The sequence below is a fragment of the Triticum dicoccoides genome, chromosome 3B (assembly GCF_002162155.2).
Source record: "Triticum dicoccoides isolate Atlit2015 ecotype Zavitan chromosome 3B, WEW_v2.0, whole genome shotgun sequence".
Taxonomy (NCBI): domain Eukaryota; kingdom Viridiplantae; phylum Streptophyta; class Magnoliopsida; order Poales; family Poaceae; genus Triticum; species Triticum dicoccoides.
In genome coordinates, this window is record NC_041385.1 from 267,680,117 (window position 1) to 267,693,003 (window position 12,887).

Genomic DNA, 12,887 nt, shown 5'->3' on the forward strand with positions numbered 1-12,887 from the left:
TGGACTAGGAAAGAGGGGGGAATCCTACTTGGAGTAGGATTGCCCCTCTTGGGCGCGCCTCCTCCCCTTGGCCGGCCCTCTCCTCCTCCCTCCCGCTTTATATACGGATGAGGGGGGCACCCCATAGACACAACAACTGATCTCTTGATCTCTTAGCCGTGTGCGGTGCCCCCTCCACCATAGTCCTCCTTGATAATATTGTAGCGGTGGTTAGGCGAAGCCCTGCGACGGTAGAACATCAAGATCGTCACCACGCCATCGTGCTGACAGAACTCTCCCTCGACACTCGGCTGGATCGGAGTACGAGGGACGTCATCGAGCTGAACGTGTGCTAGAACTCGGAGGTGCCGTAGTTTCGGTGCTTGATCGGTCGGGCCATAAAGATGTACGACTACATCAACCGCGTTGTTCTAACGCTTCCACTTTCGGTCTACGAGGGTACATGGACAACACTCTCCCCTCTTGTTGCTATGCATCACCATGATCTTGCGTGTGCGTAGGAATTTTTTTTGAAATTACTATGTTTCCCAACACCTATTTCGTTGCGATCATGAGGATTCATTCGTCTATGCTTGGTTCGTCTTCGTGGCTTCATCTTCTTCATGGACTCGTTCTTCTTCCTAGCGGGATTTCAGGCAAGATGACCGTTACCCTGGATCTCACTACTATCATTGCTATGCTAGTTGCTTCGTTCTATCGCTATGCTGCGCTACCTATCACTTGTTCTTCAAGCCTCCCAATTTGCCATGTCAGCCTCTGACCTTTTTCACCCTTCCTAGCAAACCGTTGTTTGGCCATGTTACCGCTTTGCTCAGCCCCTCTTATAGCGTTGTTAGTTGCAGGTGAAGTTGAAGATTGCTCCATGATGGACAGGATTATGTTGGGATATCACAATATCTCTTATTTAATTAATGCATCTATATACTTGGTAAAGGGTGGAAGGCTCGGCCTTATTCCTGGTGTTTTATTCCACTCTTGCCGCCCTAGTTTCCGTCATACTGGTGTTATGTTCCTTGATTTTGCGTTCCTTACGCGGTTGGGTGATTTATGGGACCCCCTTGACAGTTCGCTTTGAATAAAACTGCTCCAGCAAGGCCCAACCTTGGTTTTACCATTTGCCTACCTAAGACTTTTTCGCTTGGGTTTCCGGAGCCCGAGGGCCATCTTTTTTTACCCCCCCCCCCCGGGCCAGTGCTCCTCTGAGTGTTGGTCCAAACTAGAGCCCTTTGCAGCGCCCCCTTAGGGAAACTTGAGGTCTGGTTTTAGTTGTACGGATTGCTCATCCGGTGTGCCCTGAGAACGAGATATGTGCAGCTCCTATCAGGATTTGTCGGCACATTTGGGCGGCTTTGTTGGTCTTTTTACCATTGTCAAAATGTCTTGTAAACCGGGATTCTGAGACTGATCGGGTCTTCCTGGGAGAAGGAATATCCTTCGTTGACCGTGAGAGCTTGTGATGGGCTAAGTTGGGACACCCCTGCACGGTATAAACTTTCGAGAGCCATGCCCGCGGTTATGTGGCAGATGGGAATTTGTTAATATCCGGTTGTAGAGAACTTGACACTTGACTTTAATTAAAACGCATCAACCGCGTGTGCAGCCGTGATGGTCTCTTTTCAGCGGAGTTCGGGAAGTGAACACGGTTTTGGGTTATGTTTGACGTAAGTAGGAGTTTAGGATCACTTCTTGATCATTGCTAGCTTCTCGACCGTTCCGTTTGCTCTCTTCTCGCTCTTATTTGTGTATGTTAGCCACCATATATGCTTAGACGCTGCTGCAACCTCACCACTTTACCCCTTCCTTACCCATTAAGCTTTGCTAGTCTTGATACCCATGGTAATGGGATTGCTGAGTCCTCGTGGCTCACAGATTACTACAACAATAGTTGCAGGTACATGTTATGCGATGATCATGACGCGAGAGCGATGCTTGCTTGTTTTGGAGTTCTTCTTCTGCTTCTTCTTTGATCAAGGGATAGGTTCCAGGTCGGCAGCCTGGGCTAGCAGGGTGGATGTCATTTGAGTTTCTGTTTGTGTTTCATCCGTTGTCGGATGGTGCTCTCTTATATGATGTTGATGTATTCTTGGGGCGTTTGTGCCTTATGTATGTATCCCCAACTATTATGTAATGGTTTGATGTAATGATATCCACCTTGCAAAAGCGTCTTCAAGATGCGCTTCTATCCTTGGTGGGACCTTCGAGTTCCTTTAGGATAGGGTCGCATCGTGGGCGTGACAGGATCTTGGCGAAAATGTCTTTTTATTCACCTTCCATCAGCAGTCTGGAAAGCGAAAAGCACTGGAGGAGGGACCTTGGGAGTTTGGCAAATCATTGCTGGTAGTGGAATACTACATCCCTACAAGAACAATCAAGGAGTACGAGTTCAAAACGACCCCGATATGGGTGCGAGTCTTCGATCTTCCTCTTGGTATGATGTGCAGAGAGGCAGGATAGGTCATAGGAAATTTCATTGGCAAGGCTATGGAGGTGGATGTGGGGCATGATGGAACGGCAGTGGGCAGATATCTACGGGTGAAAACAAGGACTGATATAAGGGAGCCTTTGATGCGGGGGTTTATGCGCGATGAGGAGGAAGTGGAAGGAGATGCTGTGAAGAAACTGAAAAACCAAGAGGAGGAGAATGATGAGCTGTGGTGTCGTTTTGAGTATGAGTTTTTACCGGACTTTTGCTATAGATGTGGGCTCCTGGACACATTGACAAAGACTGCAGTATCAACTTGGGTAAGGGAGAGAAGCAGCAATTTGGTTCGTGGCTTAGAGCATACATCCCAAGGAGAGGGGGGGACACGGGTAGTAGAGGGAGTTGGGGGGATGGCAGGAGTACGAGGGAGGGAAGAAACAGTTCAAATTTTAGATCGTATAACCTGGGTGGTAGTAGAAGCAGATCAGGGAGTGATAGTGAGAATTGGAGGAAGCAGGTCATTCTGGCCAGAATCAATGCCAAGTAAGAAATGCCCGTGAGGAAGAGGTCACCGGCCCGTTGAAGAAACTAAAATAAGCGGCAACAAATAACAAAGGGGTTGATGGGATGCCACCCAAGAAGGCATTGGTGTTTGCAGGTGACATACCCGAAGATAAAAGGGGTGACCCTGTAGCTGCTACGCCTTTGCAAAATCAGACTAAAGTGGGGTTAGGTGGACCCATGGAAATTGTGCATGTAGAGCTGAGTGCAAAATCCACATCAGAGAGTCTGGACTTGGGGAAGAAGGAGGAGAAGGGGTCGGGAGATAAAAGAAAGGGAAAGGGAGGTGGTAAGGGGGGAGTGAAGATAGTCAGGAGGGAGAGACTGCCCAACAATGAAGTGCAGCCAGCTCTGGATGTTCATGTGGGATCAAAAAGAGATGGGGTACCGATGGAGGAGGATGAGAAGGAGGGTGAGATGGCAAAAAAAGCAAAGAGAATGGGAGAGGTAATGCTTGAAGCTGAGGCGAGGCTGTCGGAACAACCCTACACGGATCAATGAAGATAATTGCTTGGAACTGTCGGGGGCTTGGGAACCAACCGGCAGTTCGGAGTCTCCTGGAACTCCAGGGGGCGGAAGAGCCTGACATCTTGTTTCTCTCTGAGACAAGATTGTTTGAGAAAGAGTTAGATAGTCTGAGATGGCGGCTAGGCATGACAAACATGGTGGCGAAGGACCTGGTTGGACGAAGTGGTGGTTTAGCTTTGTTCTGGCGTAGGGGGGTGGATGTTGAGCTCAAATGAAAGGACAAGTATTTCATTGATGCGGAGGTCAAGGAGGAAGATGGGAGGCGGTGGAGATTGACGGGGATGTATGGTGAGTCGAGATGGGGGGAGAAGGAGAACACGTGGAGGGCTATGAAAGCACTTCGTGCCCAATCAGATCTGCCTTGGATCTGCCTTGAGGATTTTAATGAGATCCTCTTCTCAAATGAGAAGGAAGGAGGGCCGGCTTGGGCCCAAGGATGCATGGACGCTTTCAGGGAAACTTTGGAAGCTTGTGGCCTTGATGACCTGGGTTTTGTGGGGGATCCATACACATGGAGGAATAATTGGCACAACGTCAAGGGACACACCCGGGAAAGGCTGGACCGTGCTATTGCAAATATGGAGTGGAGGTGCCTTTACCCGCTACATAGAGTAATAAATGGATATCCTCGTCACTCAGATCATCGCCCGTTAATTGTGGAACTGAATGGAAGGTCTGATATGCAGCAAGAGGCACATGGGCCAGGCTTGTTTCGTTTTGAGGCGAGATGGTTGCACGAGGAGGAGTGTGCACGGATTGTGGAGAGGGCATGGAATAACGCATTTCAGGAGGGGGCTAGTACGGTGATGGAGGGAATTAGGTGTGTGGGTGGCGAGCTTACCAAGTGGGATCGTGAGGTTCTGGGTGAGTTAAGGGGACGCATCAGGAAAGTAAAGAAAGAGTTGGAAGTGTGCAGGCGAAGTTCTTTAAATTAGCAACAAGTGAATCGAGAGCAGCTTCTGAGATACAAGTTGAGCCGGCTGGAGGATCAACATAACATGTACTGGCGCCAGAGGGCGCATGCAAACTGGTTGAAGTTTGGTGACCGCAATACGCAATTTTTCCATGCCCAAGCCTCGGAAAGGAAGAGGAGGAATGTGATTAAGAAATTAAAGAAGGAGGATGGGAGTGTAGTAGGAGAAGAGGAGTTAGGGCGTTTTATTATTAATCACTATAAAAGTGTGTTCGCGTCTTCTGCAGGTGTGATTGATGATCAAATCCTAGCCTGTGTCCCCACCTCTGTTACTAGCGAGATGAATGAGAGACTCACGCGATCCTATACTGGGGCGGAGGTAAAACAAGCTCTCGAGGCCACGGGTGATCTCAAGGCACCAGGACCGCATGGAATGCCGGCAATTTTCTACAAGAAGTTTTGGGGGCTGGTTGGTGACAAGGTACAACAGGAGGTGCTTGAGGTGTTAAACGGTGGACCAATGTCGATGCGTTGGAATGAGACTACTATTGTGCTAATCCCAAAGAACAAGAATCCGTCTAGAATCACGGAGTTCCGACCAATTAGTTTGTGTAACGTGTTGTACAAATTGATCTCGAAGGTGTTGGCTAACAGGTTGAAGGAGATACTCCCTGAGACCATCTCTCCAACCCAATCTGCATTTGTACCAGGGAGGATGATAACTGACAATGTGTTGTTGGCCTATGAGATAAATCACTTGATGCATAAACGGAAGGGAGGTCGCAATGGTTTGGTTGCTATCAAGTTGGATATGAGTAAGGCCTATGATCATGTGGAGTGGATTTTTTTGGAGCATATAATGCGCCGGATGGGGTTCGCTGAACAATGGATCAATACAATCATGAAGTGTGTTATATCGGTAAGTTATAGAGTAAAGATAAACAGGAATTTGTCGGAGATGTTTGTGCCTGGGAGGGGGCTGCGCCAAGGTGATCCCCTCTCGCCATACCTTTTTATCCTGTGCGCCGAGGGACTTTCGGCTTTACTACATCAGGCTGAGTTGGAGAGATCCATACAAGGCATTGAGATCTGCTCTGGGGCTCCAAAGATAAACCATTTATTTTTCGCTGATGACTCACTGATCGTGATGAAGGCAACCACGCAGGGGGCTCACAAACTGCAAGCAATATTGGCATTGTACGAGGAACAATCGGGACAAATGACCAACAAGAATAAATCTGCAGTCACCTTCAGCAAAGGCACTAGTGCAGCGAGAAAAGCGGAAGTCCTTCAGATTCTGGGGGTCTCACAGGAATCCCAAGGACGCAGGTATCTTGGGCTGCCGGTATTTGTGGGTGCTGCTAGAGCCCAGGAGTTTGAATACATCAAGCAGAGCATATGGCAGTGCATGCAGGGCTGGGTTGAGAGGCTGTTATCAATGCCGGGGAAGGAAACTTTGGTTAAATCAGTAGCACAAGCAATCCCCACCTATGTCATGTCGTGTTTTCATATTACTAAGAAGCTCTGTGAGGAGATTGGCACTCTCATCAACCGATACTGGTGGAGTAATCAGGATAAATGGGACCGGTGTCACTGGATTGGATGGGATAAACTGACCAAGTCGAAGAAAGAAGGTGGCCTCGGGTTCAGGGATTTACATACTTTTAACTTAGCAATGTTGGCCCGGCAAGGATGGCGGCTACTACAGCAACCGGATACTCTATGTGCCCGAGTGTTGAAGGCACGCTATTTCCCAGACTGCTCGGTGTTAGAGGCAAGCAACAGGGGGGAGATGTTCTATACGTGGAGGATCATTCTGAAAGGAATTGGGCTGCTTAAACAAGGTATAGTGTGGAGGATTGGATCGGGGGGAAATGTACGCATTTGGGACGACCCATGGCTGCCTCGAGGGGCCACAAGGAGGCCTCGTACGATCCGCGCTGGGGTGCTGTTGGACAGAGTCTCTGACTTGATGGACCCAGTTACTGAGAACTGGGACGAGGAATTAGTGTCAGACCTTTTTTGTGTTGAAGATGCGAAGGAAATCCTTGCAATACCAGTCCAGAGTGGAATGGAAGACCAGCCAGCGTGGCACTTTGATCCCAGGGGAATTTTCTCGGTAAAGTCAGCATACCACCTGGGGATCAGTTTGAGGGATGCAGCCCACAACAGGGATGCTAGCTCGTCTACGGCAACCGCGTCCGGTGATGCACAGAGATGGACAAAAATCTGGAGGTTGGAGCTCCCACCCAAAGTAAGGATGTTCCTGTGACGACTTGCACACAACTCTTTTCCGACGCGTATGAATATTAAGAGGAAACATGTTGAGTTGGATACCCGGTGCCCGGTATGTATGAGAATGGACGAGGACGGTGGCAATTTGTTCCTGAAATGCAAACAGGTCAAGCAAATATGGAGAGAGTTACAGCTCGAGGATGTGCGTATTTCCCTGCTGGAGTGTGTGAACCCCTTGATGATGTTTGAACGTGTGTGGTCTCTGACACCAGCACGACGAGATCTTGTGCTCATGTTGTCTGGAAATGGTGGAATACCAGAAACAAGGCAAATCAAGGTGAGAAGGTAAAGGCATGTGAAGTAATTGCATACAATGTCAGAAGGCTGTGGAATGATTTCCGTGGGGCAGCGGAGACAGCTGAGGATGCCAGTGGGCAGCCTACAGCAGTAGCATGGACGAAACCGAGTGAAGGATATGTCAAAGTTAATTTTGATGCAGCTTTTTACGTTGAACAAGGGAGGGGAGCTTGGGGCTGTGTTGCAAGATCGAGCCAGGGGGAGTTCGTTGCCGCGTCCGCGGGCAAGTTGGAACATCTCGCTTCACCACTCCATGCGGAAGCAACGGCGTGTGTGCAAGCCATTGAAGCAGCGGCAGAGATGGGCATTCATCGGATGATTTTTGAGTCGGACTCCCAGCAGCTTTTAATGCCATCAACTCTGGCGACCATGATCTCTCGTCAATTGGAGTTCTGCTCCGTAAAGCTCGTAGTCTTTGTTATGCATCTCTTGATGCTTTTCAGTTTAAGCACTGTAAGCGGTCATGTAATAAGGTTGCTCATACCCTAGCTGGGGGTTTTCGAGCAAATGTGGCGTGTACTTGGTGGAAGGACCAAGCCCCAAGTTGCGTGTACGAACTGTTAGCCAGCGAGTCTGCTGTGCTTGGTTAAGGTTTTTGGAACACAATGTTCCAGTTCAAAAAAAAAAATCAAACTGGAAAATACAACAAGCCGCACCCTGACAGAACCGTCGTCACAAACCCCCCGTCTCGATCTTGGAGAGAAGGAAAAGCCAGTTGGCTACCGCAGCCGTGATGGGCGAGGCCGACCACTACAGTACGCTGGGGCTCCGGCGAGATGCCAGCAAAGCCGAGGTCAAGGCCGCATTCTCCCGCCTCGCCCTCCTCCACCACCCCGACCGCCACGCCCAGGCCGACGCCGCCACCCGCGCTGACGCCACCCGCCGCTTCCGCCAGGTGTACGACGCCTACCACGTCCTCTACGATGACCACCGCCGCGCCGAGTATGACCTCCGCACCTCCTCGGCTTGGAGCGGCTTCGGTCACGGCGGCGCCAAGTCCCGCTCCTCCTCGGCCTCGGGTGGCTACGGGCATGGCGGGGCCTCCTCTTCGCCTTCGGGTCGCTACGGGTACCCACACGGACGCGGCGGCGATTTTCAGGACTGGCCATCTCCGAGGGAAGGCGAAAGTCTGGGCGTTTGGATGAGAGCCAATTGGTACCCCTTGCTCTGCTGGTAAGCACAAATTTGGCTGCTAAATCGGCGTCAAAGCTTTTGTTTCTTGTGGCATGACCACCCGTTCTAATTCCGGCGATATCGTCTAGTATCTGAAATGTGATTTCTCATGATGACAACTCTGCTGCAGCACCATGAGGATCGCAAAAGTTGTAATAGATGGCTGGAAGCTGTATAATACCTGGGTAAGTAAACAACCCCTCAACCTCTAAAATAGTCGATGGGTTTTGATTTCCCCTTAGTTAATCAATCAACTCCCTGTTCTCTTGGACACATTTGGCTAACATGCATGCTTCAATCAATTCTTGCTCCCATTATATGTCTACTATTAAATGTAGTCTGCTAAAATCAGTAGTACTAACTATTTTGGAATCATTGGTCTGTGTGAGTATATGCCATATTGCCATGTGGATGGTAGCCAAGCAAATTGACATGCTGATTAGATTGTTAGTGAGTAAGCTAATTAAATAAAAGAGTTGGTTAGAAACTGCAGAAGGTGTGCTACTCAAGCTGACAAAAGAGGGGTGCAGGGGAATTCGCTCGTTTCCTCATTGCATCCCCTCATTCTTGACTAATTGTTCGCTTTGTGAAATGGGAAGCATTGTGTTAGCAAGTTAAAACACGCCAGCTCGATGTCCAATTCGGAATTACAAAATGCAGGTATCGATGCGCTGAAGTTCCCCTGCCCTATGGATAAATGCAACACTACAATTGTATCCTACCCTTGCTGATGTTTTATTTTACTGATTGCTATTTGGATTGATATTCAAATTAAATGCAATGCATGAACTTGGTGTGTGCCTGTTTACTTGCAGAAATCATCAAGGGAGTCGTCAATAGAGAAGGAAGCAGCGGAGTCTGAAGAGAAGATGAAGAATGAGCCCTCAGAAGAGAAAGAGTAGATGAACGGGGTTTCAATCTGGCCCATGAGATGACCCACTGGCTACCCATTCCAAGCCTAGTTCCACATTATTGTGCAAGGTGTGAGGGAGCAATGCATAAGGTGTAACTCTTGCCATTCTCTGAAACTTGTGGCACATGGCATTATAGATACTAGAATCCTTGTAAATTTTGTCTAACTAACTAGATTCCACCGCGGAACACATGTAATGTAAGCCATCCACCGCCCCTAAGGTTGCACTGGGATTTTGGTTTGTGTTCCAAGCGGTGTAAGATTACTGTCACTAGCTGCAGAAAGCAATGTATTCCCTTTGTTCCTAAATATTTGTTTTTCTAGAGATTTCAACAAGTGACTACATACGAATATGGAGCAAAATGAGTGAATCTACACTCTAAAATATGTCTATTAAAAAGACAAATATTTAGGAATGGATGGAGTAGTATGCTGGAATTTTGTCTATTGTGGGCCTAACCCAATAGCAGTTTCAGAAATTCCTAATAAATCCTAGAGGCCCACGCAGCCCATTCGTGTAAGGCAAGAGGTGGAACTAAAGTTTAGTCCCACATTGCTAGTTTAGAGGGAGTTGGACCTCTTTATAAGGGAGACTCCTTCCCCACTTGTATGAGCATGAGAACAAGAGGGACATTTACGCGCGCTCCTCCTCCTCCGCCGCCCGCCTCGCCGCGGGTTGCGGGAATGAGCCGAGCCGATGTAAATTTTTGCCACGCACTACGGGTATACGAAAGGTCACGCGAAAGCTGAAACGTTTTGCTGTAGTGGAGATTGAATACGAACAGCGCACCTCTTCGTCTACTGCCTGTTCGTTTCGTCTCCCTCGTTTTCTTCAGCTCCCAGCGCAGCCTCTCGCCTCCTTCTCTTGCGCCTATGAAAGGGAGGTCGCTCCTCTCAGAGAGACGCACCAGAATCTCTTCCTCCTCTCGCCACAAGTTCCTGATCACTGCGTTGCTGCTACGTTCTTCCCCATCCCGGCTTGCGGCGTGCACCGCAGGTCGGGACAGTAGGCCTCCGAAACCGCATCTTTTGAGTCATGTACGGGAGAAGGGTGATAAGGTTTTTGGGGAGCGCTCTGCGCGACTACTGACTTCGACGTCACGGACGCCCCGGACTCCGACGACTACTTCCCCGACGATGACTACTTCCCCGACGTCGACAACCTCCTCGACGACATGGAGGACACCGACCCCAAGTCCAGTGCCTCTGCTCCGGTTGCTGTCCAGTACGTGTTCTTGTTTTTCCTGTTAGAGGTCTTTTCACAGTTCCTTGTTCTAGTGTTTGCCCTACACATGTTAGGATCTACCTCATATATGCATCTTGATCTACTGTGTGCTCGAGAGATGATCGGTTCTAGCTCCTATATGCAGATGTTATTTACCTTCACTTTGTCAAATCACATGACTTGTTTTATCACTGCTATACTAGTCATGCTTTATCTAGTAATTCTGTTAATAAAATCACTCGATAAATTGCTCATATTTCCAACAATCCAAAAACCTTATTATAGGCAATTTACCCCGAGTGGTTTTGCTGCTTCCATGAGACCTCCTATGTTTGAGGGTATCCACTATAAGAGGTGGTGCGTGAGAGCAGTCTTATGGTTTCAAACCATGAGTTGCTATGACGCCACTTTTGGCAAACCTGAAGGAGGGCAAGATGCCCAACAGGCACAAGCTTTTCAGAAAATGGATACCTTGTTTAAGGCTGCTCTCTTGAGTGTTCTTGGTGAGAACACAGTAGATGCTTATGCATCAATTGATAATGGAAAAGATATGTGGGATGCACTCGAGGCCAAGTTTGGGGTCTCGGATGCTGGCACTGAGCTGTACATCATGGAGCAATTCTATGACTACAGGATGACTGAAGAGCGCTCCGTGGTTGAGCAAGCTCATGAGATACAGTCAGTTGCTAGAGAACTTGAGCACTTCAATTGTATCCTACCGGACAAGTTTATTGCCGGAGGTATCATCACTAAGCTTTCTCCCATGTGGAGGAACTTTGCTACCTCACTGAAGCATAAGAGGCAGGAGTTTTTCGTTCCGGATCTCATTGGTACTCTTGATGTGGAAGAAAAGGCAAGAGCAAAGGAAAACCGTGCTCGGGGTATTGAGGGAGGTTCTAGTGCCAATCTGGTACAGAAGAAGAACTTTCAGCCCCACAAGTTCAAGAACAAGGGCAAGCTTGATGGTAAAGCAAAGTTTGATGGGAAGAACAAGGCTGTGTAGCACACGAACTTCAAGAAGAAGAATGACAAGAAGAAAGGTGTTTGTCATGTGTGTGGAGATCCTGATCATTGGGCTCCTAGTTGCCCCAATCGCTATGACAAGCGTCATCCTGGGAAAGGCGGCAAGACCGCTAATGTTGTCATTGGAGACACTGACATGAAGGATGCTGGTATGGTATATTTCCCACTATTCTTTTAGTATGTCATTCTCCTGATTGGTTGATTAACACGGGTGCTAATGTGCATGTATGCGGTGATATTTCCATGTTTTCGTCTTATCAGACCGCAGGGACTTCAACCATGCTGATGGGCAACGGTTCAAGTGCTTCTATTCGTGGTGTTGGCACGGTCGATCTGAAGTTTACTTCGGGGAAGATCGTGCGGCTGAAGAACGTGCATTATGTCCCCTCCGTCAATAAAAATCTTGTTAGCGGATCTCTTCTATGTAGAGATGGCTATAAGCTTGTCTTTGACTCGAATAAATTTGTAATATCCAAGTATGGAACCTTTGCTGGTAAAGGCTATGAGTCAGGAAGCCTGTTTCGTTTATCCTTATCAGACGTTTGCAATAAAGTTGTTAATCATATTTGCAACAATAGTGAATCAAATGTGTGGCATTCACGTCTTTGTCATGTTAACTTTGGTTGCATGTCGCGACTAGCGAAGTTGAACTTAATCCCTAGTTTCACCACTGTCAAGGGATCTAAGTGTCAAGTGTGTGTGCAAGCTAAGCAACCTCGTAAGTCTCACGTGACTGCGGAGATGAGAAATCTTGCACCACTAGAACTTATACATTCAGATCTATGTGAAATGAATGGTGTTTTGACAAAAGGTGGAAAGAAATATTTCATGACGTTGATTGACGACTCCACTAGATTCTGCCGTGTGTATCTTCTGAAATCTAAGGATGAGGCTTTGAACTTTTTCAAGATCTATAAAACTGAAGTGGAAAACCAACTTGATCGAAAAATCAAGAGGCTTAGGTCCGACCGTGGTGGAGAGTATTTTTCTAATGAATTTGATGTTTTTTGCGCGGAACATGGTATAATCCATGAGAGGACACCTCCCTACTCACCTCAGTCAAATGGGGTGGCCGAAAGAAAGAACCATACTCTAACTGATTTGGTTAACGCCATGTTAGACACATCGGGTCTCTCCAAGGCATGGTGGGGGGAGGCGATATTGACAGCATGTCATGTCCTAAATCGAGTTCCCACAAAGAACAAAGAGATAACTCCATTCGAGGAATGGGAGAAGAAAAGGTTAAAACTCTCTTATTTGAGAACATGGGGCTATTTGGCGAAAGTCAATGTTCCAATTCCAAAGAAGCGGAAGCTTGGACCAAAGACTGTGGATTGTGTTTTCCTGGGATATGCTTTTCATAGCATTGGCTATAGATTCTTGGTTGTAAAATCTGAGGTACCTGACATGCATGTTGGTACGATCATGGAGTTGAATGATGCGACTGAGGGAGTCCTGGATTAGGGGGTGTCCGGATGGCCGGACTCCCGGACTATGAAGATACAAGATTGAAGACTTCGTCCCGTGTCCGGATAGG

At 48.1% G+C, this 12,887-nt stretch overlaps 1 protein-coding gene across 1 annotated transcript; it reads left to right on the plus strand.

The window, feature by feature from the left end:
• The first annotated feature begins 7,673 nt into the window (after nucleotides 1–7,673).
• LOC119281238 (chaperone protein dnaJ 72-like) lies at nucleotides 7,674–9,429 on the plus strand. Its single transcript, XM_037561823.1, has 3 exons — nucleotides 7,674–8,189; nucleotides 8,320–8,374; nucleotides 9,005–9,429. The coding sequence occupies exons 1-3, from the start codon at nucleotides 7,750–7,752 to the stop codon at nucleotides 9,089–9,091; spliced, it is 582 nt and encodes a 193-aa protein (XP_037417720.1). The 5' UTR covers nucleotides 7,674–7,749; the 3' UTR covers nucleotides 9,092–9,429.
• Nucleotides 9,430–12,887: the final 3,458 nt, after the last annotated feature.

What these genes read in the sequence shown, in the direction of transcription:
- LOC119281238 (XM_037561823.1), top strand. Translation starts at nt 7,750, where the DNA reads ATGGGCGAGGCCGACCACTACAGTACGCTGGGGCTCCGGCGAGATGCC. An exon ending in TGGTACCCCTTGCTCTGCTG is followed by an intron (nt 8,190 to 8,319) that starts GTAAGCACAAAT and finishes ACTCTGCTGCAG; the next exon opens with CACCATGAGGATCGCAAAAG. An exon ending in GGAAGCTGTATAATACCTGG is followed by an intron (nt 8,375 to 9,004) that starts GTAAGTAAACAA and finishes GTTTACTTGCAG; the next exon opens with AAATCATCAAGGGAGTCGTC.